The 23,219-nt window shown below is 38.1% G+C and overlaps 4 protein-coding genes and 1 long non-coding RNA gene across 8 annotated transcripts in view; 3 read left to right on the top strand and 2 right to left on the bottom strand.

Annotated features, from left to right (window-relative positions):
* LOC145479801 (guanine deaminase-like) overlaps positions 1–23,219 on the top strand; it is a 121,952-nt gene that overhangs the window by 43,188 nt on the left and 55,545 nt on the right. The window lies entirely within an intron of this gene.
* Positions 198–14,301, top strand: LOC145479796 (guanine deaminase-like). 2 transcript variants are annotated; one of them, XM_081458249.1, is made up of 15 exons: positions 198–811; positions 2,652–2,743; positions 3,186–3,357; positions 4,417–4,504; positions 4,824–4,923; positions 5,602–5,629; positions 6,198–6,305; positions 6,615–6,728; positions 7,825–7,922; positions 8,180–8,265; positions 10,655–10,804; positions 11,584–11,618; positions 11,935–12,018; positions 12,573–12,600; positions 12,901–14,301. In XM_081458249.1, the coding sequence occupies exons 1-15, from the start codon at positions 686–688 to the stop codon at positions 13,020–13,022; spliced, it is 1,431 nt and encodes a 476-aa protein (XP_081314375.1). In that variant the 5' UTR covers positions 198–685; the 3' UTR covers positions 13,023–14,301. The 2 variants fall into 2 exon arrangements, with proteins under 2 accessions (XP_081314375.1, XP_081314376.1); XM_081458250.1 differs by having other exon boundaries at positions 8,198–8,265; positions 12,901–14,299.
* LOC145479798 (uncharacterized) lies at positions 8,272–10,648 on the bottom strand. The gene is made up of 2 exons (XR_014048459.1): positions 10,414–10,648; positions 8,272–10,353 (listed from the first exon to the last, which is right to left on the bottom strand). It is a non-coding gene; the product is annotated as an uncharacterized LOC145479798 (long non-coding RNA).
* On the bottom strand, positions 14,435–15,768 carry LOC145479797 (cyclin-H-like). The gene has a single exon (XM_081458251.1). The coding sequence runs from the start codon at positions 15,670–15,672 to the stop codon at positions 14,776–14,778; it is 897 nt and encodes a 298-aa protein (XP_081314377.1). The 5' UTR covers positions 15,673–15,768; the 3' UTR covers positions 14,435–14,775.
* On the top strand, positions 15,769–22,966 carry LOC145479794 (RNA 2',3'-cyclic phosphatase ANGEL2-like). Of its 2 annotated transcripts, none has more exons than XM_081458246.1 (4): positions 15,769–15,997; positions 17,390–17,829; positions 18,599–18,668; positions 19,709–22,966. In XM_081458246.1, exons 1-4 carry the CDS (start codon positions 15,814–15,816, stop codon positions 20,956–20,958), a joined length of 1,944 nt encoding a protein of 647 aa, XP_081314372.1. In that variant the 5' UTR covers positions 15,769–15,813; the 3' UTR covers positions 20,959–22,966. The 2 variants fall into 2 exon arrangements, with proteins under 2 accessions (XP_081314372.1, XP_081314371.1); XM_081458245.1 differs by having other exon boundaries at positions 15,769–16,006.

Below are 23,219 nucleotides of genomic sequence, written 5' to 3'. Positions count from 1 at the left end.
GCGGTTGTAGGAAAGAGTCAGCAATGGGACATTTTCATTTGTCGCAATTTGGGATTATCGGATATCTTTTTGGAATGGCGTTTACATAATAATGTTTGACTTTTGGGTTGTTTCGTTATTGTCGACGACTATTTTAGATAGAGTATTTTGGACTATTTTGGAATGCTGAGACCCATCTCCTCGGCCTACGTGTACTTACCACAAGCTTTTTCAAAAAGGGGCTTTACCGCAGAAAATTGGGAAAGGCCCTCCCAAATCACGTTCAATTCAATACTCGTTCCGTCTAGGGCTCACGTCGGCAGGTTTATACCAGGGACCCAGGGACCGTGTTACAGGGACAGGACAGAACATCCTCCAGTTTAGTTCCGGCCCTCTCTCTGTCACGCAAAGCCGACATGGCCAACAGAGGACCCTCTCTCTCTCCGAGACCTTAGCGTTGCGTGACAGAGAGGAGGCCAGCATCCAAGAGAGGGGAGTGGGGAGGGCAGTATCCCAGGTCCTTTGGCCATTTTGGAATGCCAGTTGTCCCTCTTGTCCCTGTTGGGGAGTAAATTGCGAAAGGCCCTAATATTCAGACGGGTGGGGTGTAGACGTGGTTATATACCTGTATTATTTGTCCACTCTAAGAGGAAAAACGTATCAATATTACACAGACCAACGGCGGAGGACGAGAAAAGAATCCAACATGGCGGACAAATACGAGTTCAAAAAGTGCTCGTATGTTTTCCGTGGAAACTTTGTTCATTCTACCTCTCAAAATGTGATGGAAATAATGCAAGATAAATTAGTGGGAGTCAGTACATCTGGAAAAGTAAGTTTGTGTATACTCTACAGATATTGCTACCTACAGGTTCAAAAGCTAGTTTCTTTGTTTACATTGTATCGGTTCTTGTGTACCGGTACCTAAGATCCAGTTCAGAGCCAGTTTATGAGCCAAACCTATATCTTCGTGTACTCAGACTAACCGTAAATTATGCATTGTTTGGCTAATTAAAAGCTCAGCTTCTTAATCAGTCGAATTCCCGGCTGGACGCAGCTGGAAAGACGAACTGAATTAGGGGATAGGTGGGTGGGTAGATTTTGTGTGCAAATCAATTACAGTGGAACCCCGTCTTGTGGCCACCCCATTTATATGGCCACCTCATTATTATGGCGTCTTTATTCTGGCCCAAACAAAAGCGCAATCAGTCATTTTTATATTTAGAGAACCCCTTCAATATGGCCACCCCATTGGTTAACATGACCAGATGTTTGTGGTCCATTGGTGACCAGATTAACAAGGTTCCACTATAGAATCCACCATAGGAAACCTCAAGGCATTTGAACTTTGAAGTTTCAGTTTTTCAAACTCCCATCCCCTGGGCCAAAAACTAGGTGACTATAGGAAATACCCCCACACCCAAGGCTCGAAAAAAACTTGAATTCCAACTTGCCCTTGGGACAAGTATCTCTCAAATTTTGCTTGCCCATGGCAAGTCTTAGTTTGCCCTTTTAATGATTTAGTTGGCAGATGACTTGCTTGGTCTCTTGCCCATTGTGCAAGTGAGAATGTAAAGTTACTTGCCCAGAAGGAAAATCTACTTGTCCGGGGCAATGGGACAGCACTTTTTTTGAGCCCTGCACACCTAGAGGCATACATGACAAAATTTTGGCAAATGGTAAAAAAAGTCACCCTTAAACCCCTACTTTTAACTTCCATATACTATTATTTAACAAATAGATTTCATGTTGCTGGGCAGCTGTTCAGTAATGAATCACAGATGACGTCAAACTTTTGTAAGAGCAAAATTTTGGCACAGGAGCCATTAGCCCAGTTTGGGGGGGGAGGGGGACTATAAAAAGCATGGGGATGCTTGTCGTACCTTTTAGGGTTTAATAAAGTGTTTTTGGTACCTCTTAAGGTGTTCAGCCCTAAAAAGTCCACAGCGGGAGGTTTTGCGGCATCTTTTAATTTAGGGCATTGAGCCAAAAGAATATGACAGGAGATAATGTATTGTTTTAGAATTGGTACCTCTTAGGGGTGAACAAAATTTCAAGCCACACTCACAAAACAGGATCTGGGTACCTCACAGGGGTTAATTCTTTTCAATATTTGCAATAAGCATCCCCTGGTCCTTTTAGTGTGAGAGTTCGCCCCCCCAGGCCATTAAGTAAGTGTGCCACTGATGCTCTTGCCACACTTTGATGTCTTCTCTGATCTATTACTGAACAGACACATGGCAACATGGTATCTTAATCTATTTTACATCATGAAGAACCAAAAAATGTTAATGACGTCGTCTATATTCTGTCCTCTGAAAGATCATAAGTAAGAAACAATCAAAATGCGAGAATAATTTGTTATGAAGAGCAGACGTGAATATTTAAGTTTCTGGAAACTTCTAGAATGTCAAGTCATGCAGTGTTTGTGCCAGAACCTTGTGCAATACCATAACAAATTTGACTTCTAATATATGAAAATATAACTGTGACACAGTGATAAAGTTTCATGACCGTAACTATGTTTACCTTGTTTTATACCAGGTTTTGCTGGATTTAGATTTTTCAAAGTTGGTAGTTATTAGCCCAAACAACTGTTCATTACTCTCTGATTATTACCAAGGAATCATGACTTAAAACTGTATTTTTGTCTTCTTTCATCAATGTTATAGATTTTATTCATAGCGGATGGGGGATCAAACCAAGACCATTTAGGATTCCAGTATGGATTCACTTCAGAGGACATAATTTTCTTGACGCCCAGGTATTAAGTACTGCTATTTGCTTTCACAGGGGTTTTAAAATACAAATCTTGAAATTCTCTAAAAGCTTTTACCCCTTTAGCTTTGGTAGCATTAATTTATATTGGAAGATTAGGCAAAGAAATATTTCATTGAATGTAACAATACCAGTATGATCAATATATTATTTCAATTAAAATATTTTTTTGGTCCCATAGTAATAATAATAATAATTATTATTATGTATGAATTATGAATTATGATATAATTATACAGATACAATTATTATACAGTATCATGACAGTGTCAGATCTAAAGATTCACAAACATTTGTGAAGTTTCATACCCTTAAAGAAATTTGATGGGAAAATATTGCCACTTAATACTAATTTGAAAGACGCAGTTTAATCATGATAAATACAGTTATTGATGTTTTGTTATTTTCTTTTATATTGACTGGTAAAGGCAGTTTATCATGCCAGGACTGATTGATACTCATATCCATGCACCACAGTATGCCTTCACTGGCACAGGCTATGATGGTTCTGTTGTTGAGTGGTTAATGAAGTACACATTCCCAATAGAAGCGAAGTTTAAAGATATAAACCTTGCACGCAATGTCTACAGGAAAGTAGTGGTGAGAAATAATTAAATATTATTATAAGATAACTGCTAGAATTTTTAGTACTTGAAACATATGTTCGGGTAATTATAGACTTAACTATCTTGCTTGCCTTGCCTTGCCTTGTCAGGCTTTCTTTCCTAATTAAATTTACAGTATCTTTGCGTATTTTACAGACCTTGTTGTTAAAATAGATCATTCAAGTGTGATAAAAATAATAAAAATGATACTGTGTGTTTTTTCTTCACCCTAATGGTATTTGGACTGATTGGTGGGACAGACAGTAGCATCATGGTTGGTGCATCAAACTGTGTGTTACTAGCAGACTGGTTTTGAGCCATGGCTGGGGTCACTGGGCAGTGCTCCTGGGTGAGACACGTTAAAACTCTCACAGTGCCTCTTTCCTCCTGAGTGTGCAGGAAATAGGAACTGTTGAATTTCACGCTGGAGGGTAATACAGCAATGGACAACATCCCATCCAACTGAGGAGGGTGTAGAAATACTCCCAGAGTGCTCAATGCTACAGATAGGCCTTTGTAATGCGTTTTTAAAAGTATCCGTTCTTGTCTCAACCAATAATGAAGCAAAACATTTTCGCCCACACTGGCATTTTTGTTTTGTTTTGTTTTCAGCGGTCCACACTATTGCATTTTCCTTCACAAATGGATACTTTTTGATGTGTTTTTACCTGTTGTCCCCACTAAAATGCTTGAAAGTGGTGATGGAAGGGACAATGTATGACACTATTTTCCTTCACCATTTTTAAGACCCTTTTTTCACCTGTTCACATTAGAAACAGAATGTTTAAATTTCTGAACAAATTCTGTGTTTTCAAATTAAAATGCTCTACTTTTGGAAACGTTTTTGAAATTCTCCATTTTTATCTGCACTTTCGTGTGTTTTAGTGTAGACGCTAGCCGAAAACACATAAAATCATTATGCGTTTTCAAATGAAAATGTATTGGTATGGTCAGGGCCTAGTCGAGACAAGGTCTGGTGGCATTATTGTACCACTTGGCCTGGCACAGGCGTACCTTACCTAGTTACTCAAATGTGATTTGTTTTTCGTCTCAGAGGAGATTACTGAAGAATGGTACAACAACAGCATCTTATTTTGCTACAAATCATTACAATGCTACTCTGGCTCTCTGTGATATTATTGGTGAGCTACTTTTGTTTGACATTAGTTTATTTGCTTAGTCATGTAGCATTAGCCGGTTTTGTTTGATTGATGGCACTTTTTGAGCTAGCATCATTGAAGCATATTGCAGAACAACTTGACCGTTTGTTTGCAAGATCTGAACGGTTCACAATACTGAATAAATTGTTCTAAATTTTCTGGGTGTGGTCCTGAGATGTCGCACAAGGAAACCTTAGTTATACCAAATGGATATAATTATATTGTATTACAGTTGCTACATGGTGTGTGCTTAAATGCTTGATATTTACATTTGGGCGATTTTTTGTTAATTCTTCTGTAGTGGAACTTGGCCAGCGGGGATATGTAGGAATGCCAGATATTGATAGTAGCACCCACGATTATCATAAGTCAACTGAATGTTGCAGTGAAGAAACAGAAAGGTGGGTTAATTTTGTAGTTTTGTATAATCCGTTCAAGAATGATATTTGCAGTAAAGTGAAGGTATGTGAATAAATTTATTAATAAAAGTTGGACATTCAGACTCCCTTGCCCCTGCTTCACACACTCTCAAGTATATTAGGACCACAATGAGAACTACATGTACTGGTTTACTAGAAATTGTGTTATCTAATAAAGTCATTATCATTATCATTATCATTGTCATTGTTGTTATTGTTATCATTATTATCATTATCATTATCATTCATTATTATTATTATTGTCATTATCATTATCATTATCATTATCATTATCATTATAATTAACCAGCTTAATGTTGATTTCCAAGAACTACAGACATGCCATGATATATTGGCCATTGAGATCTGTTGACTTGCTTAGAGATACCCCTAATTACCTCTAATTGCCACACTAGATGAATGAGCCAATTTAGTTGCATATGTTTCCTAAATGACTATTTTCTCTACCCTTTGTATTCTTCAGCCTATAAAATCCCTACTGTTTTATATGCCTGACTTGCCTGAAAAAGGCACGCTCTTTGGGGCATATAGCCTCCATGTATAGTCCATTGTGAGGAGTAGACCCCTGGGATTAAAACTTGATCAATATGATGTTTGAAGAATTTATTTGACGTCTAAAGAATTTGTTTCGATTTTCAGGTTTATCAAGCATGTAATTGACATGAATGTAAGTGGAATAATGCAGTATGCAGTTCTCTTTTGTTACAAAAGTCTGTATACAGCGTACTTAGTACATTGAGATGGTTTCCAGAAATCCCAGTAGGGTGGGCAACAGGTAATCACTGGAAAGACAATATACTGTCCAGTGCACATGCATTCCAGTAAAGGTACAGAATTTTTAGTTCAATTAATTATCTGATGAAATATGCACTGTAGTTACAGTATAGCTAGAAATCTTGGGTGGAGTAGTCTGAGAACATTTTGGTTGTGTGGGACCCTGGTCCTTGCTTGGAATATTTGGTCCTGTTTCATTCCAAATACAGCACTTTCTATACTCGTTAAGCTTTTATGGCAGATTGCTGGTATTCTTCAAATGTATGCCATTGGTCTGTTTGCGAAAATGATTTGTCATCCTTTGTTCTCAGTTGACTCTGATTAGTTAGCTTTAATTTGTTCCAACTGGAGCAGTTGGTTATACACTGCATGCATGTGTGACATATAATACTTTTAGGATTGTACCCAACTCTTCAAATAGTCATTTATTTTAATATAATCGTCTGGAAATTATTTTTTAGAATCCTCTTTTAACCCCTGTTGTTACTCCAAGGGGAATTGCTCGATGTAGTAAATCACTTCTGACTATTCATGGAGAGCTGGCAAAAAAGTATGATGTGCCTGTTCAGGTCAGTAAAGGTAAACTTATGTCTGTGCTATGATAATTATTGAGGAGATGATGAATTAATGGAAATGTGGCGCACAAGACTTAGCCAAGTACAGTTGAGTTGACTGAGTTGACTTACAGATATTTGAGATTTAACTTGAATCAGTTCTGTTTATTGACTGATTGATTGATTTTAAAATTAAATGATTAATTGATTGGTTGGCTGATCGCCTGATATCCTGAGAACATGTAATAAATACTTAAAATATAATTACCAGTATTGCGTGATAGCTGGATTATTTATTTTCCGTTATTCCAATATACTTTGCAGGGCCACTTGCGTGAAATCGAGGATGAGTTTGGTGGTTTTAATTATGATGAGTTTGAATCTGGAACTTCAAATTTGGCCAAAATGTACGAGGAGTGTGGGGTCATGACAGACAAGGTAAATGATTGAATGTATTAAGTTATTGCACTGTGGGGTTATTTGCTTTTTTGCTACAGTTTGGAAAAGAAAGGTAGAAAAGGAAGGTAGAAAGGTAGAAAGAAAATGTGATTGTCCTTTCCAGATTGCTCTGAGGTTAAAAGGCTTTCAGGTTCTTTTGCTTTCAGAAACAAACAAGCTGATTTTTTTCTTGTCTTTTTATGATACTGCACACATGCAATTATGTGGCAGATGTTAAACTCATGATGAATCTTGCACAACTGAGCCCCCAAAAGAAAAGACAATTTTGTGATTAAATGTTTTTGTAGGTGAAGATTTCAGAGTTACATGTATACTCATGTACAATTTTTTTATTTTCAAAATAATTTGTGGTTTGACACAGATGAGATCAACAAAATTTCAGACTGTTTACAGTGGAACCCCGGTTTAATGGTCTTCGGTATAACGATCAACATTCGTTTGCCCAGCAAAAGCCATAGTAGAATGTATGGGGCACAACCTCTGTATAATGATCTTCGGTATAACGATATTCCCGGTTTAATGATGAGAATGTCGTTGACCGGTCGCAAAATATTTCAGGTTATAACGATAAAATCAAAAACATTGAAGTTCATTCCACAGAATTTTCTGTATTTTAGGTAATGAACACCTTATGAGCTGTACAAACTGTTTTTGACATGTTTTAAGGACAATGAAGAATACTCTGGATGTTGTAACTCTTTGATGATCAATTACAAATTTATTAGATAACGTTCAGTAAAAAGGCGATTATCAGCTTTATCCCAGTATAACGATATTTTCAGAAATTTTCCCACAATATTGTTATACCGGGAATTCATTATCCCAGTTTAACGATATAATTTTAATGTTCCCTTGGCATATCGTTAAACTGGGGTTCCACTGTACAACCATTACCTATTGATCCTTGTGGACCAAAGGGGCACTTTAGGAAGTCCAAAGGAGCACAATGAAATTGGTTTCTACTGGGTCCAGTTATTTACAGAATCTAAACCTCTTGAGTTTCACAGCTGTTGCCTCATGTAGACATAAGGGTTTAGCTTTGACAAGATTTAAGTGTCTGCTTCATTAATTTTAGACCTACTTTGCACACTGTGTTTATGTTAGTGAGGAAGAGATTGATGTGTTGCTGTCCCATGGAACAGGGGTATCTCACTGCCCTGCCTCAAATTTTGAGTAAGTTTCTACTATGAACTCTGACTGTTCAATGAATACATATCCATGATTTATTTTAATAATAATTAATAATTATAGTTATCTACCTGCACAGAATATTGTGCTTCAAATTGTGCAATAAATATAATGTATTTAATACCTGATGTAGCTAGGATGTCAGCTAAAATTAGTCACAGTATCAAAGGCTTTTAATTATTAACAGACTGCAATTGCACATGTTTCATTATTTCAGAGATGTAGAATTTTAATTTGAATAGTATGTCTTGTCTCATTAGTTTAAAAAGTGGTGTTGCTGATGTGAGACATTTGTTAGACAGGAAGTTGAAAATTGGTCTTGGCACAGGTAATTCCCTCTAATGAAATTAAGCTAAGTATTAATTTTATTATTTTCTACATTTAATACGTATAATATTACATTAAGAAGCCAAATTGTTGTCAACGTTTACTGTTCTTATCACTAACAACATCACCATTATTGTCCCCATGCTCTTCCTCATTCTCATCCTTCTCATCTTAATCTTCATCTTCATCCCCATCCTCATCCTCACCCACATCTCATCATCCTCATGGTCATTCTCATCATCCTCCACATGCTGGTCCTCTGGCTCATCCTGATCTTCATTCTCATCCTCACCCACATCTCATTATCCTAATCATCATTCTCATCATCCTCAACATGCTGATCTTCAGGCTCATCTTCATCCTCATCCTCACCCACATCTCATCATCCTGATTGTCATTCTCCACATGCTGATCCTCAGGCTCATCCTCATCTTCATCCTCATCCTCACCCACATCTCATCATCCTGATCGTCATTTTCCACATGCTGATCCTCAGGCTCATCCTCATCTTCATCCTCATCCTCACCCACATCTCATCATCCTGATCATCATTTTCCACATGCTGATCCTCAGGCTCATCCTCATCTTCATCCTCATCCTCACCCACATCTCATCATCCTGATCGTCATTCTCCACATGCTGATCCTCAGGCTCATCCTCATCTTCATCCTCATCCTCACCCACATCTCATCATCCTGATCATCATTCTCCACATGCTGATCCTCAGGCTCATCCTCGTCTTCATCCTCCCCACATCTCATCATCCTCATCGTCATTCTCATCATCCTCCACATGCTGATCCCCTCAGGGTCATCCTCATCTTCGTTCTCATCCTCATCCTCGCCCACATCTCATCATCCTTATCATCATTTTCATCATCCTCCACATGCTGATCCCCTCAGGGTCATCCTCATCTTTGTTCTCATCCTCATCCTCACCCACATCTCATCATCCTTATTGCCATTCTCATCATCCTCCACATGCTGATCCCCTCAGGGTCATCCTCGTCTTCATTCTCATCCTCATCCTCACCCACATCTCATCATCCTAATCGTCATTCTCATCATCCTCCACATGCTGATCCCCTCAGGATCATCCTCATCTTCACCCACATCTCATCATCCTCCACATGCTGATCCCCTCAGGATCATCCTCATCTTCATCCTCATCCTCATCCTCACCCACATCTCATCATCCTAATTGTCATTCTCATCATCCTCTACATGCTGATCCTCAGGCTCATCCTCATCTTCACCCACATATCATCCTCCACATGTTGATCCCCTCAGGGTCATCCTCATCTTTGTTCTCATCCTCATCCTCACCCACATCTCATCATTCTAATTGTCATTCTCATCATCCTCCACATGCTGATCCTCAGGCTCATCCTCATCTTCACCCACATCTCATCATCCTCCACATGCTGATCCCCTCAGGATCATCCTCATCTTCATCCTCATCCTCACCCACATCTCATCATCCTAATTGTCATTCTCATCATCCTCCACATGCTGATCCTCAGGCTCATCCTCATCTTCACCTACGTCTCATCATTTTCATCGTTATTCTCATCATACTCCACATGCTGATCCTCAGGCTCAGTGTCATCTTCATCCTTATCCACATCCTCATTGTCATTTTCATCATACTCCACATGCTGATCCTTAGGCTCAGCCTCATCTTCGTCCTCATCCTCATCCCCATCCACATCATCATTTTCATCATACCCCACATGCTGATCCTGAGGCTCAGCCTCATCTTCGTCCTCTTCCTCATCCACATCCTCATTGTCATTTTCATCATCCACATGCTGATCCTCAGGTTCACCCTTATCTTCATCCTCTTCCTCACCCACATCTTCGTTATCTTTCTCATCATCCTCCTCATCCTCACCCTCATTTTCCAACTTATGCTCATCTTTATGCTCACCATCCTCACCCTAATCCTCATGCTCATCCTTCTCCTCATGATCATGCTTATTCTCCTCACACTCATCCTTATCCTCATCGTCTCTTCTCATTCTCCTCTGCCTCTTAATCCTTATACTCATGCTTATTCTCCTCACAATCATCTTCATTCTCATCCTCATCTACATGCACAGCCATGTCCACGTCTACGTCCATGTCCACGTGCTCAGTATTGTCCTCACCACATCCACATCCATGTTCTCAGTCTTATCCACAGGTTCTCACATCCTAATTCTCATCCACATCCTTATCCTCATGCACATCCACACCCACAGCCACAAAGTAAAGTGATACAAAACTAATTTCTGAGTTCTTACTCAACTTGGGAGAGTGTAGAGATAAACTGGGAGTTAAACAGGAGTTGATGCAGAAGTATTGCCTTCATAATGAGGATAGCCTATTTGTATGATTTTCAAACAACAGATGTCTCTGGAGGACACTCCCCATCAATGTTAGAGGCTATCCGTCAGTGTATTACTGCTTCAACTGTCATGGCTTTCAGTAAAAGTGATTCCTACAAACCCCTGACACATAAAGATGCCTTTAAACTGGCTACTCTAGGGGGTAGTGAAGGTATAGTCACTAATAAGAGGGAAATGACCTACTGTATGCATGTATTACTATATAGTAATCAGAATATGGCTTAGTTTGGTTGGAGCTGATTTGCTTGCTCTTTTTGTTGCTCTGTTTGCTTATCGAGGCTTCTTAGCAGTATAAAGTAGGATCCACACAATGTGTTTGAAATTCGTAGTGCATCTCTTCAACAAGACATGTTTTGGATGAAACATCATCCATCGTCAGTCTACAAGAATACCAATAGAAAATGAGCAACTAGTGTGTGATGAAAACAAGAATAATTAAGGATTAAGGCGCAAAACAGAAAAAAGTGAACATACAGTATAGCACTAAATTAAAAGAGACTAATTAGTTTGAAAGGGATAAATTAAGATGCTTAACTTGGGAATTTAAAGAAGGTTGCTCCCAAAGGATGTGTATGGCATCCTTGATTTTTAATTGGAAGCTAGTGGAAGCCGAGTCAAGAATTTTAAAACATTCTTCCAGACAAAGGGAGTGACAATGATCAGAACCCCTTGTGTTTAAACATATTGGAATGCTTGTCTGAGTGACGATGTTCGTGGATGTGGGTGATGAAATGTCTGTTGGTTTCACCAACATAACAGGCGCTACAGCATGTGCGCAAAAACTCTAGATGGCAAGCCTGCAGGGATAGTATCCTTGACCCCAAACAAACTCCTTATTTTATCTTATTTTTTGCATATATATATTTTGACTGTCTTAGCTCATGTCACTTAAATTTTATTACTTTAAATAATCAATTTAATATGTTGTAGTTCTAGGATTAAGTGACAGAATTGGTAACTTTGAGGTGAGAGTGAATTATTAATGTGCTCTATTATATTGACTGATGTTAAATCATGTAAGAAAGATAAAATACGTACATCACACTGTTTAATTAAGGTTACCTCCCATCGGCATTTTCAGTGTATATACATTTACTAGTCAAAATTGCCAGTTACTGATCAGTAGTGGTCAATTTCAAGTAATATTCTGACTCTAACTTGCAAATTGTTTTTGCTGTTATGAAATACACTCAACAATGCCTTCTTCCAGCAATCTGCAGAATGTATAATGTGTAATGTTATTTTATAATTAACTAATTAATTGCTAAATTTACTTCAAAGGTTGGCAAAGAATTTGATGCATTGTTTATTGATCCTGATGCAGAGGACTCACCCTTTGATTGTTTTGAAGATGACTCACTGGACGTAAATGATTTTTATTTTGTTTTTGGTGAAGTAATTTGAGAAGCACATGACATTAAGCTCTTGACTGACTTTGAGGTCAATAACCAAGAATGTCTAATCACTTGTGGAATGAGTGGAATGGAGTTGCATTTCCTCAATACCTTGCATTTGGGTAGCTGAGAATTGCCACGCAGACTGGGAGTGAAACCCCCATATGAAAAGAACGAGAGTGCTTGTCGTACCTTTTAGTGGTTAAAAAGTTGTTTTGGTCCCCCTTATTGGAGTGTTTAGCCTCAAAAGGTACACAGCTGGAGCTTTTGTGGTACCTGTTAGGGTATTGAGCCAAAAAAAAATATGACAGGAGATAATGTGTTGTTTTAGAATTGGTACCTCTTATGGGTGTAAAATATTCTAGCCACGCCCACAAAGCAGGATCTTGGTACCTCTTAGGGGCTCTTTTCAAAATTTCTGACAAGCACCCCCATCCATTTTATATGGGAGTCTCCCAGGGCATGCAGACAGAGAGAGAAAGAGCACTTAAACTAACACCAGTATCTTACATTTTCTTTGTTTAGGATATAATTCAGAAGTTCCTGTACCTTGGTGAGTCATACATCCACAAGTATGTCAGACTGTAACTTAGTTGTAATCAATTCACAAATGAACAGTTCTACATTTCTGTGCCAAATTATCTTTGTTTGGTGGATTTTTAAGTTGTGGTAGTTGCCTGTCTGGGGATCCAATACAATCAGCTCTCAAAGCTTTGCTTAGTTTGTGTCATATTGGTAAATACTATTGAATCTGTGCACTAAACAGGAAAATATTCCCTTACAAGGGGTTCCTAATCCCCTCTGCATCTGACAGTAGTGGTTCAACTGACTGTACTGAATGTCATCTTCACAGGTGACGACAGGAATATTCTCCAAGTTTATGTTGCTGGACGACCAGTCGCAGGGATGACTCTCATTTCCTCTCACTTTTCTTGTAAAAGGAAACCAGGAATAGATATAGAGTTTCATCATTGACCAGCCGAGATTAATGAACAAATATATACTTGTCTAACAGTTATTAGGGGTTTATTAAGTGATTAGTCAAGACAAATGATACATATTCCACAGCAGAGCCAGAGCATTATTAGAGGAAATCACTTTTATTTTAATAAAACAATAAATTCAGTGCAGCTCAGATATATGTGAACTATGCACACGTGTATTATACCCGTGTATTTTACATATATACGTATGTCAATATGCGCATATATGCGCATATATACCCGTGTATATACGTGCGTATGTCTCTTTGTTACGCATTCCCATAAGTTTCTTTATATGACGCATTGTTGGACCTCTTACCTCTCTTTTTGATTTTATTATCTCTTTTTTTGCACAGAAAAAAGCACAGAACATATGTATCATAAGAAAAGGCTCTGCTTGCAGGATGCAATAATACAGTCTCTCAGTGACAAGTTATTAAAGAACTGTCATTGAACAGGAAGTTATTAAATCTGTAACTCAGTGCGAGGGATATTGTACTTAGCTCTGCAAGTGAAGTATTCTTGATTTTTAACTGTAAAGATATACAACTACATGTATATATACACTGAATATGTGGTCCGATTTGCCCTCAAGAGAGTGCTCAACAGTAATGGAGCTTCTTCTAAATGAAAGTGGACTGGACTAGTTCTCGTTCCTTTTTATTCAATCGATATAAAAACACGTATAGTTAGTTGATGGTTACCACCAAAGTATTGACATTATCTCTAGGTTTAAGCAGCTGTATTTTTTTTCAATTTTATTGAGTTCACAAGTTGTTGAAGATTCATGGGGAGTTCATCTGAAAGAGTCACTATTAGTGAGTTTATGCCCAAACATTTTGAAATGTTAGTTAACACTAACATGTTTGACAGCTAAGCTTGTTTAAAACCTCCATTGAAAAAAGAAAGAGTTAAATATATAGCCAGGGTTATGCACTAAACTATACTGTGTTCGTGTATGCTAGAAATACAGTGTATGTCTTGCATTACTAATATATATGCAGTAAAACTGCTTCCTAAATGTTCAAGTTAACGAGAGAATTTTACATGGATGGAGAAAATGTCATAGACAAAGAACTTGTATTATATAGCCATGTAGGTAGCCTGTTTCACAGCGCCCTCTCCTCGGAAAAAAAATCGGAGAGAGACTCTCTCTGATTTTTTTTCCGGGGAGAGGCGGCTGTGACACAGGCTACCATGTAGGTATTTTAGTGCGTTATTTTTCCATTTTGTTGTATTGCCAATTTTTTAACAAAAAATGAAATAAAATAAAATGAAATAAAATAAAATAAAAAAAGGTGATATACATAATAAAAAGGTTTGGTACTGTTCAGTTCAACTGTGTAGTTTCAGTACTTCCCCCATGGAATGGAATTTTTTGAAGACCCCTCAACCTCTCTGGAAATTTCAATAAAGCTTCGAACTTTTCTTTAAAATTTTTGGTCTTACAGACCCCACCCCCCACTTCCAGGAAATTCCAATCCCTTCTGTGGATATTTTCTGAACCGTACAATTTTGAAACTTGTCACTTGGACATAGTAGGGGAAGAGTGGAGCAGCAGAAACGCCTTGCCATTCCATCCAATTAACATGAACTCAAAGTTAATTTTTTTATATTTTCACAGTAGTTAAAGTGACTTCATCCCTAAAGAATACATTTTTAATACACAGCCAACACATGAACTCTGCTTTCTCTCATACAAGGTACTTTATTTTTTGATATCAGGTGCTTATTTACTTCTTTAATTACATACTTTCGTCCATTGCTTTCTCCCGGTCTGCTCTCTTTTTCTTGAACAGTCTGTTGTCAGGATTGTTTTCCGGGTTTCGACAAGCTTTTAATTTCTGCTCTAAAGTTTTAATTTGTTCTTTGCTCGTTGTGGATTTCGCATGGCCATTGACCAAAGTTGCTATGTTTTCAATTTGGCTAAGAACATGTTGTTGATGCTCTCCAAGATTTGCGCTAATATAAGAAGCTATAGATCCACGGGAGGCACTGAAAAGTGCAGCTAATGCAATTTGTGACGGCGGAAAAAGCAAGGAAACATCGGTCATAAGGGCTTTACGAAGGAATTCCTCAGCTGCAGGACGCCATCTTTCAGGATCAGCTAACTTTGGACATCTTGTTTTGAAATCAATGATGAATCCTTCCATAGGTCTGTATGGGTTGTGAACTGTCAAATGAAAGTTCAGGCGTTGCATAAGAAGTAGTTCATGGGCTAGAATGAAATCTTTGGTCTTTTCCCTTCGATCTACTGGTAGGATTTCAACAAATCTATCTACCGACAAGTTATGTTCCTCTACTTTACAAGCCATGTATAAACACACCAAGAACATCTCTTTAGGAGGGTGATCCATAACGGAGGTTCTCAGATAAAAGCGTTTCAAGTAAGCTACGGCTGTTGCTGTCACGGCATTCGAGACTTGAGGTTGAAACTTGTCACAAACTTCAATCAAAACTATCTGGTAGTACTCTATCAACTTCATCCCTTCTTCCACACCTAAGAAGTCCACGTCTTTCTTTGCCGGAAAGTTCTCGCAGAAACGCTCACAGTAAGCGCTATTTACTTCCTGCCGGATGTTCATTAACTCGAGCTGGCTTGCAAATGTCCAGTGCTTTCTTTGTGTACTTGTGTGAAACATTATAGAGCTTTTCTCTTTGATGTCTTACAGAACTTATATAATGCAACTGTCTACACTCACCACTTGTAGTGCGCGCGGGCTCTCGCGCGAATGGTGGAGCGAATGGTACGTCATGTTAGCCTAAACAAAGCAAAACATTGAATGAGTCGTTCGCCAAATGATGACATCGGGATGAAATCTGTGAATGCGTTCTTTACTCCTGCTGCCAAAAAGGTGAAGTACCATTGCGAAGGGGAGACATATCAGATCTCTGGAAAGGAACAAGTTGGAGAGTTGAATATGAAGAGAAATAACACACGCGAAGGGCAAAGTACATCCTCGCAAGGTACGCAAGGTTTGTGGTTTGTGTTGAAAATATGCGATGTCGGCTTCATTCACTGCTTCATTACATTGCAAGCTAGCTTCTTTGGTATGATTCGAGTTTTGATTTAAGTTACACTACACTGCGCTATGTTAAAAGTTGTTCCAAAGGCCAGACAAACGCTTCCGAACATTTTCCGAAGATTACCGAAGATTGCCGAAGACGAACGAAGAAGATCCGAAGATGTTTCGATCATACATCAACAAATTTAAGTGTAGTTAAAGGGACAAAAGAAAAATGTTATCAAAAAGGAATGATATCTTCACAGTGTGAAAGATTAAAATAGTATCTTCACTGCGCACGATTAAGATATGATTTTTTGGCAAAAGGAAAAATCCTGGTATTTCACTGGTGTTTATATAATGAATAGAGGATATTACACAGTGGTGAGAAGATATGAATTTTATGTTCGAGTGGCAAGAACAATATCTCATTTGTTCTCTGCGCTCATTCATGAGATATTGTTCTTGTCACGAGAACATAAAATTCATATCTTCAAGCTAACGTGTAATGTTCTTTTTATTATATAGAAAATTTTTTTACTGATGACGGCGTTTTTGATGATTTCTGACCACTTTCCGAAGACTTCTGAAAATTCTATAAAACTTGTCCGAAGGTCACATGGACATTGCCGAACATTTTCCTAAAATTTCTGAAGATTGCCAAAGATTGCCGAAGACTTCTAGGAAGACCCGAAGATGTTTCGATCATACACCAACAAATTTAAGTACAATTTAAGAGACAAACTTGATATCAGTGAAATCATGGATATCTTCACTAGTGGAGTCCCAGATGTAGTTTCGTATGAATTTTCTGAGTGGTGTATTTTCCAGTAAAACACTCGTGTCTATATAATAAAGAAGTTTATAATTACCTGTTCCATCTATTTTAATCTGCACCTCTTGTTCTCAGCACTAAGGACATTGTTTTGCATTGTTTGTTTTTCATTTGATTTGTCAATATCATGACCAGATATGACGAGATGAAAACTTTTGGAAATAGTGCAACCCAAACATAGTTATCTATGTCACATCTACATCTATAGATCTACATTTACAGTTATTAATAAGAAGGTAAAAAATCATGAGATGTCACACCAGCTTTTATAGATCAATAAATAGAATTAAATAGACCATTTCACATTTTTGCATGAAACCTTATGAAGGGAAATGTAATAAAAAGGGATTAAAATCATTTGCACCTGAATATGCTATTATGGTATATTGGCCTCACCCTTTGTATCCAGTTAATTTTTTAATACAATAATTCAAGACTTATTCTATGGATCTATGAAGGAAATAATATATGAAATTTTACTGGACTGTAGAGAAGACTTGTCATATTCTGTTCATGCAGGTGCTGGTAGAAACAATGCTGGGATCCATGATCACTGTGCTCCTGTTCCAGCGTATTCCTCAGACTTGTCACACCACAGTGCTGTTAGTACATGTACATCATCAAACAGACCACTGCAACTAGAGCAAGAAAGAGAACAATGTTCAGTGGCCACTAGTTGTTATCAAGGAAACAATATGGAACAAAGTGATCCATCATTACAACAGCCCCTTTTCACATCGCCATCTGATTTGGGACGTAGATGGCACTATTTACGAAGGAGGTGCTATCACCAACAGAGAAGCCGTAATTTCAGCTTTACAGTAGTTTCGTACAATGTCTTGGCTGATGGCTTGTTACATTCCAATAGCCATTTGTACTGTGGCACTGAAGAGTGGTTGAAACATTGGGAGTACAGGCGAAGAAATCTATTAAAAGAGCTATCTTATTATAATGCTGATGTAAGTTAGGTTAATATCAAAAAAAAATATTCCTTTAGCAGGATATGGCCAACGATAATTATCTCACATTCACTTACGAATAGCATGATGGGCTATTGAAAATGACCATAAAATAATCTTTTGGTAAATCTTGTTAACATAAGTTTGTATTAAAATAAGAGCGGTAGCCTAGTAGTTTTGTTGACTTTGTTTGTTGGCATAGTATAATATCTAATGGCTTCTATGTGTATAGCAAAAAAAGCACTGGAAATACAATTCATTTGATTCTTCACACACACTAGTGGCGGATCCAGACCTTGTTCTAGGTGGGGGTGGGGCAGGGGAGCAGTTTTCTTTTGCTTGCCCTGCTGGCTTTTCTTCCTTCTGTGATTTCTTCTTTTTTTACCCAAAATAAGGGGGGCCCTAGTTCTGCCACCGCACACATGTTAACACACGTGTGTATTTTATATGTAAAATTTTAATTATTTAAGAGAGATTTTATTTTACACAGGTAGCAAAAGTCAATCTGCTTGTTCATGCAGGCAAAGAATAATGAAATAAACAAGTCACAACAATGCTCCAGATTTAAATAACAATGTACTTGAAAATGGTAACCTGACAAGCCAGTCCAGTTTCTTACATGCTTTCACTATTTATGATTTTACCAAGAGTCATTTTTCAGGCTGTCATTATATTACTTCGATATTTGTAACTGATATGTCATGATATGTCATCAAAAGAACAAGCAATCCTGCCATTTACATGTTTAGAAATTTTTTCCTGTTTTTAGGTTGTGTGCCTTCAAGAAGTTGAGATACAGCATTATCAAGACTGGTTTGAACCCAAGCTGAGAGGAAAAGGTACAAAATTGTAAACACTTTGGTATAGATCAGGTTACATGAAACCTGTTTTCAGAAATTGACAAAGAACAAAGTTCACTGCAAACTGAAACACTGCTGGGTCACGGGTGCAAGAAAAGAATGTTCAAAGTTGTGTACTAGTCACTTTGCTTCGGACAATTAACATTCAAAATAATGATCAAGAACTTACACTGCCTAGACCAACTATCGCTCAGTTTATTTATTTTACAACTGTCTTTGCACTTGGCAAACTATGTTGGTCCATTGATTTGGTACATGTAGCAGTAGATTAATAGACACTTTTAACTCTTTAAGCCCTGGTAGGAAGAAATGTACTGTATTTTTCTAAAGGTGGTAACTGAAGACCCAAAGACCACAAGTTATTAAAAATATACAAGTTGAAAGGTATTTTTCGGGATATGCCATAAATCACCACAAAAGACAATGGTACAATATGTACAAAGACTTGATGTAATTATGTGTAAGTACTTTCTACTAGCTGGCTATAATGAGCCCAAGACTGAAAACTGAAAAATAATTAGATTAAAACCTGCAGAATGTCACAGATTGGATTGAAGATTGTCTAAAAGGAAACCTTTTGAAAGTATAATATTCCTTGTTCATATTGGGTATATGTTCCAAAACATTAGCTTAATTTGCAGCTTGTGGTGTGCGATTTGTTAATCAGATATTCACTTGACCATAAAAATGTAACAAGCAAAAGTTGCAAAATGTACCTGGGGTGGTTAATCTAGTCTGATATGGGAGTGTCTACGATTTTATGCTTTAAAAATGCCGATCTCTGAAAGAACTTTTTGATGTCCAAAATACATACAAATTGACTGAATATTAAATTTTGTGCCACATGACACTATTGGAACATAAAGGACTACATTATCTACACGTATGCTCTTTTCTAACCTTTAATACAGGAACTGGTTGATTGTCACCTTAATACATTTTACTAAAAACTCACAGGAACTGTAATCGACTAAAATGTCACAAATACTGAAGCCATCATTTTCATTTGACAATTAAAGGTTATGCTGGATTGTACAAGAAAAGATCTGGGGATAAGACAGATGGATGTGCCACATTCTTTAAGGAATCAAGATTTACATTGGTTGAATCAAAGCTTGTTTCCTTCAATAAACCAGAAGTCAAACTAATGGACCGTGACAATGTAGCTGTTGTGGTTCTGTTGAAGCCCAGGACTACAGGCAGTTCATCTCGCCACGCTAACAATATGGTGTGTGTGTCCAACACTCATTTGCTTTTTAACAGAAAAAGAGGAGACATCAAGCTTGCACAGCTGTCTTGCTTGTTTTCAGAACTTGAGGAAATAGCAAGAATTTCCCCGCCTGGTAAAGAAGGTTCTTCGTACTATCCAATCATATGCTGTGGAGATTTCAATAGCACTCCATTTTCTCCAATTTATAGTTTTGTTGTGCGTGGTTTCCTTGATTACACAGGAATGCACCGTGATAACTTTTCTGGGCAGAGCCATTTTCGAAACAGTTATCCACCAAAGTATGCCTTAACAAGCAATCTCATTCCATGGGAGTTAGGAATTACAACTTCGTGTACCAAGAGAAATGAGTCTTCAGAAACTGATGGAAATTCTTGTAGCAATGCAGAGGGACAAGACAATTTGCAGGCATCAGGATCTAGAATTCATCCTGTTTCATCTTGTTGTGATGGCTCATTCCACGGTGCAGTACTGTTTGAGACTAGTGAAGGCAATCCTTCAAATTATAGAATTGCTGAAAATCATGTGGGAAATAATGAGTGTTCTCACACTTCCAGTTCTACACAGTGCAATCCAGGGCAAAGTAAAGAACTTCAGTCTCCACAGAGTAGTTCATCATTGCCAAGGATTGACACTGCACAGTCACAGTCACTGGATTTCATGGAGCACGAAGAAGGAATACAAACCGGCAAGCATTCTGTAACAGATATGACTGAAAAAGATGCCTACAATGCCTGTACAATCCTACGACACAAATTTGACTTCTTTAGTGTCTACAGGCATTACTTCAAAGGTGGGCAACAGGAAGTTACTACCTTTCATGACCAATCAAGTACAACTGTGGATTACATATTTGTTTCTCCTGGGCAGCAGCAGTACTGCCGCAGGTGTCGGAGGCACCATGGACCCCTACAGCTGACAGGAAACCTTGGCCTGTTGAGTGAAAGTGGTATATGGAATCTTGATGGCCAAGGACTTCCTAATAAGTATTTATCTTCTGATCATCTTGCACTGATAGCGTCATTTTTGTTGCATGTTTAATTACTGTTAGTCTCCTTTTTAACATTCTTTTAGCCTGGATAGCAAGTGCAGTTATTAGGGTGTGTTTGGCCCTTTTAGTTTCCAAGTTGTATCAAATTTTCAAATCCTCGTCCAGCTCTTGAAGTTCCGTCATGGGAGATATGTTCAACAGCTGCCATTAACGATTTTAGCAGTTCAGTTTAAATTGCGCGTTTTAAATTCTTGGTTTTTAAGCAGAAGTGTTTGCAATCCATTTGCGATTTATGCAACATGCTCAGTTTGTGTTTCATTTTTAAAAAAAAGGAAAAGCTGTAGGTAATGATTTAAATTTGTTAGTGCCAATGAAATAAAAACTGTTGGCTGAAAATAATATTACAAAATGAAGCGAGTAAAGATGCCAACCGATAACGTGTCCTGTCACAGTGTAAGGGTGCGTTTCTTTAAGGTTCTTAAATCCGAAAACGGATTTTGCGTTTCTTTACTGAACAGATCAATCTAAGATCACTCGGATCATGGTGCGTCAAAGGAACCGAAGAATCCTTGCCCAGAGTGGATTTTTCGGTTCCTTTGACGCACCATGATCCGAGAGATCTTGGATTAATATGTTTAGTAAAAAAACGCAAAATCCGTTTTCGGATTTAAGAATCTAATCTTGGATTTTCTTAAAGAAACGCACCCTAATATTCTACCATGGGTATTCATGACATGGTAATAAGGTATGGGGAATCGCTCTGGCCTGGGACAAGCCCAAGACCAGGCGAAAATAGAAGCGGACAGCTAGATCAAGGCTGACTTACTCGTTGGGTGGGATGGAGGGTCGCCAACCTCTTCGCTGTCACGGCCTCAAGTGGAGTGATAGGGTGGAACACGTGTCATTTTCATAATCCCCAGCGTATCAATTACCAATGCAAATGAGTTTACATGGTGGGAGTTTATACTCTCAGGCACACTACGCCGGAGGTTTATATTTGTACGATTTGGCCTTCTGTCCACACTAATCCGTCAGAAAAACGGAGCTTTTCGAAAACGCCCTTCAAACCGGAGGAATTTGAAAACGGAGCTTTTCGAAGACGATGACGTCACGATCATGTGATTTCCCTGACCGAGTGTTTCTTTCAAATTCCTCCAGCGCGGTGTGGACGGAAAACATTTGATGCGTTTTCACAGGAAAAATCTCCGTTTTCAAATTCCTCCGGCGTAGTGTGCACGGGGCCGGACTATCGGAACGTTTCACCAACAAAACAATTCTACGCAAGGCCAATATACTCTTTTTAGGCCGTGTTTCATAAAATTTTCCTCTGAATCAAACCTGGCAAACTGGTTATCTAGCACTGATCTCATTCATCCAGAGATAGGATTTTCTATTTTTAAAATAAAGATTGGTTTGACTTGAGGAAATGGCAACATCGTCATCAGCACCCAAGCAGACGGTAAGTGATGGAAGAAGTAATGTATTGTAATCGATAAAAAGAATATTCGTGACGAGAGAATGACCGGCCACTTTCGCTTAATTATCTTAATTACAACAGGTAATAATTATAGCTCGATTATCAAAAACTTTCGTTGCATTGATATTTTGCTACCTCTGAATCTCCAAGGACAGGAAAGGACGGGAAATGCAGTTTGTTGACCAGTCTCCCTTACTAAGCGTTTGCCGTGATCGATGCGGCAACGCATGTACCCTTAACTTTGTGACAGCAGATGAACAGGGCTGACCCAGGGACTTTCAACAGATAAAAAACACAAAAAATCCCACCAGCCCTAAGATCAACATGATAGCTGGCAAGAGGGGGAAATTGTTCAAATTGCTGTAAGACCCGTCTAGCAACAATTGAAACGCCTTTGTTGTTATCAACACCACACCACTACAGCTTTGTTCAATTATGTGAGTTTACCGTAAACACAAGCCACATATATAAACACTCAGCCGAGTACATGAAAACTAAATTTTATTTCCTCCCTGGCACAAACTATGTTTGTAAAGCCATCAGTTAATTTCAATTCCTTTGCTATATTCACTTTGTGCCAGCACAAACCAAATATGCCTATCGAATAGACCAAATTATTTTAATAACTACAATCTTCAGCCAGGGACTTGTCTTTGGCTTTCTATTGGTAAATATTATTACATTTACTGTAATCATTGTTCACTATAATAATTACTTATAATAACTGAATTAATCACTCCACTTTATAGGTACTGAAAACTTACAGTAACAAAAATACCTGCGATATTTTAACAGAAAAAAGTTTTAAACTTTTACATCATAATTGACATCTAA

Source organism: Orbicella franksi, chromosome 2 (genome assembly GCF_964199315.1).
Source record: "Orbicella franksi chromosome 2, jaOrbFran1.1, whole genome shotgun sequence".
NCBI classification, from domain to species: Eukaryota; Metazoa; Cnidaria; class Anthozoa; order Scleractinia; family Merulinidae; genus Orbicella; species Orbicella franksi.
The sequence above is the reverse complement of the archived record's forward strand: the minus strand, read 5'-3'. Positions and strand labels throughout refer to the sequence as shown.

Bases quoted from the DNA above. Each gene is read 5' to 3' on its own strand.
- LOC145479796 (XM_081458249.1), top strand. From the start codon at position 686: ATGGCGGACAAATACGAGTTCAAAAAGTGCTCGTATGTTTTCCGTGGA. The intron at 4,505-4,823 runs GTGAGCTACTTT...ATTCTTCTGTAG, and splicing joins GGCTCTCTGTGATATTATTG to TGGAACTTGGCCAGCGGGGA. The intron at 12,019-12,572 runs GTAAATGATTTT...TTCTTTGTTTAG, and splicing joins TTGAAGATGACTCACTGGAC to GATATAATTCAGAAGTTCCT.
- LOC145479797 (XM_081458251.1), bottom strand. From the start codon at position 15,672: ATGTTTCACACAAGTACACAAAGAAAGCACTGGACATTTGCAAGCCAG.
- LOC145479794 (XM_081458245.1), top strand. From the start codon at position 15,814: ATGAGTCGTTCGCCAAATGATGACATCGGGATGAAATCTGTGAATGCG. The intron at 17,830-18,598 runs GTAAGTTAGGTT...TCCTGTTTTTAG, and splicing joins TATCTTATTATAATGCTGAT to GTTGTGTGCCTTCAAGAAGT. The intron at 18,669-19,708 runs GTACAAAATTGT...TGACAATTAAAG, and splicing joins ACCCAAGCTGAGAGGAAAAG to GTTATGCTGGATTGTACAAG.